The sequence below is a fragment of the Pinus tabuliformis genome, chromosome 5_1, assembly GCF_031772625.1.
Source record: "Pinus tabuliformis cultivar Carrire ecotype Pingquan chromosome 5_1, CPIR1, whole genome shotgun sequence".
NCBI lineage: Eukaryota > Viridiplantae > Streptophyta > Pinopsida > Pinales > Pinaceae > Pinus > Pinus tabuliformis.
Window position 1 is genome coordinate 662,072,200 of NC_142305.1, and position 2,288 is coordinate 662,074,487.

The window sequence follows — 2,288 nt, forward strand, 5'->3', positions numbered from 1 at the left end:
CACCTTCCGCCTTGTTACGCCGTAAGGCGTTTCCCTTTGAAATGAATTACCCCAACTGATGACCTGTCCTATTATTGACCGTGGATTTGTTGTGTTAGACGATTGAATGAAGATTGATCGTTGATCTTCACACTGACTTTTTATCTCCCAACCCAATGGCCTCTCTGTCTTCAGCGGCCTCTCTGTCACACTGACTTTTTATCTCCCAACCCAATGGCCTCTCTGTCTTCAGCGGCCTCTCTGTCTTCAGCGTTATTGTTCGGGATATTTCCTTGGAGGTATGCGAGCTAGGGCTGCAGCACGCAACTCTTTTTTAGCGGCAGAGAAAAATCCAAAATCTGTTCCCCATGAACCAGCCAGATATTCCTTCTGCCCTTGCGAGCTGATTAGTTTATTATTCGTTAACTTCGTCATTTTTACCGTCCGTTTCATTCCCCCAATCTCAGGTTCTCTCTCATTAATTTTCTATTCAAAGGTTTTATTAGAGCTTTCCACCGCTGTTTGTAGGGCATTTCAAGTTGTCAAGGCGGAATTCGACCTATCTGTTATCCACCAGGTTGGCATTAACTAACCCTTTACCCACATTTTTCGGATCTGCAAAAAGCCTTTTTAAATTTCTGTATTTCAAGCTCTGAATTGATCACGGTAGAACGATTCAGTGGTTAATTCTTCTGTGTTTGTCTGGACTTTTCATAGAGGGATTCTGTGAGGATCCATGCTCTGTTGATTGTGCAGTAAAAGGTTCTTCACTCTGTTGATTGTGCAGTAAAAGGTTCTTCACTGCTCTCAGGATTCTTTTCTTGTTTGATTTGTGCAAGAGTCTTACGCCCAGCAAAATTTATGGCATCTGTCCTTATTTCAGTGTTCTTAAAAGTTTGACCTTTAGGTACCTTGGATTCGGATGATATAGAACCATCTGCAGGCATTCTGCCCCTCTCCTTTTCACGATACTTTCTTCTGAAATGATCATTTAAGCCCCGTCTGCTTGGTGAGCTTCTAGACCAAGCCCTCTCTAACTTGCCTTCTTGATCAGCGTCTATATTGTCATGCTTCTGAAATGATCATTTAAGCCCCGTCTGCTTGGTGAGCTTCTGGACCAAGCCCTCTCTAACTTGCCTTCTTAATCAGCGTCTATATTGTCAGATGGCTCTCTTTTGAAGCCACTAGCCTCTACTTGAATCCTGGCTTTCTCCCGATCTTGCCTGAAAATACTCAAATGATTATGTCTGATTTTCACAATATTATTGATAAAAAAATCTCAGGCATTCAGATGAGAAAAGACATTAAGAAGAGGAAAGAGACCCTTACTTATCCAGAGCTTCCAAATATTTTTGTTTTCTGATCTCGAAGAAAAGTTTCATGGAATAACGGTTGTCTTCCACCTTTATGAAACCCGACAGGTATCTCTCGACCTCTTCCCATTCTCCTGCGTGTACTCGATCTTCAAAGTATTTCATGTTGAAGAAAAACATCGATTCCTGCTCCAACCTATTATTATCATAATTATTACACGATGACACGCACACCCTAACATCAGCTTCTCATTTACAGGATTACATACAAAACAACGCAAAATCAGGATCTGAGCATTAGAAAATGTACGATCTTCTTGTCCCTAGCTGCGCAGGTTTAAACTTAATCAAAATGCACTTTTCTTAAGTTTAAATTTTAGTGTACTGTACGTTGGAACTTGGAATTTACGCGCTAATGCTGCTTCCAACCTGCCATGTTTACCTTTCGCACATTTCAGAAGACCTCGACAAAACTATTTGTTTTTTGTGCAAAGATTTCCTCTCCTCCTATCAAAAAATTTGAAAAACTTATCGAAATTCGGAATCGAGTGGAACTTCTAATTGCTTTGTGGATCTGTATTGTTAGAAGAAAATTTGCTGTGGATCTGTATTGTTAAAGGAAAAATTGCAATATGATAAAATACGTTTAAAAATGGTTATTGAGATGGAGAGGAAGAAAATTAATTTTTGAAAAAAAAATGTAACTAGAATATTTTTTTATCATAAACGGGAACTTTTATCACAATCCAAATTTTATATATGGTAAAATCATATCTTTATAAATAGTGATCATTTAAAATCACATCTTTATAAATAGTGATCATTATAATTATCTGATAATTTAATATATATGAAATGGACCCAAAAAAATTTAAATTTGAAAATGCTTTTACCATAATCCAAAATTTATATATGATAAAAGTATATCTTTTAAAATTTTCACTAATTCTAATTTTATATGATATTATCATAAAAATATTTTTTATATGATATTGA

The 2,288-nt window shown here is 36.9% G+C and overlaps 1 protein-coding gene across 1 annotated transcript; it reads right to left on the minus strand.

Annotated features, from left to right (window-relative positions):
* Positions 1-1,085: 1,085 nt before the first annotated feature.
* Positions 1,086-1,481, minus strand: LOC149166727 (protein TPR1-like). Its single transcript, XM_089431398.1, has 2 exons — positions 1,309-1,481; positions 1,086-1,202 (listed from the first exon to the last, which is right to left on the minus strand). Exons 1-2 carry the CDS (start codon positions 1,470-1,472, stop codon positions 1,121-1,123), a joined length of 246 nt encoding a protein of 81 aa, XP_089287524.1. The 5' UTR covers positions 1,473-1,481; the 3' UTR covers positions 1,086-1,120.
* Between the last annotated feature and the right edge of the window lie 807 nt (positions 1,482-2,288).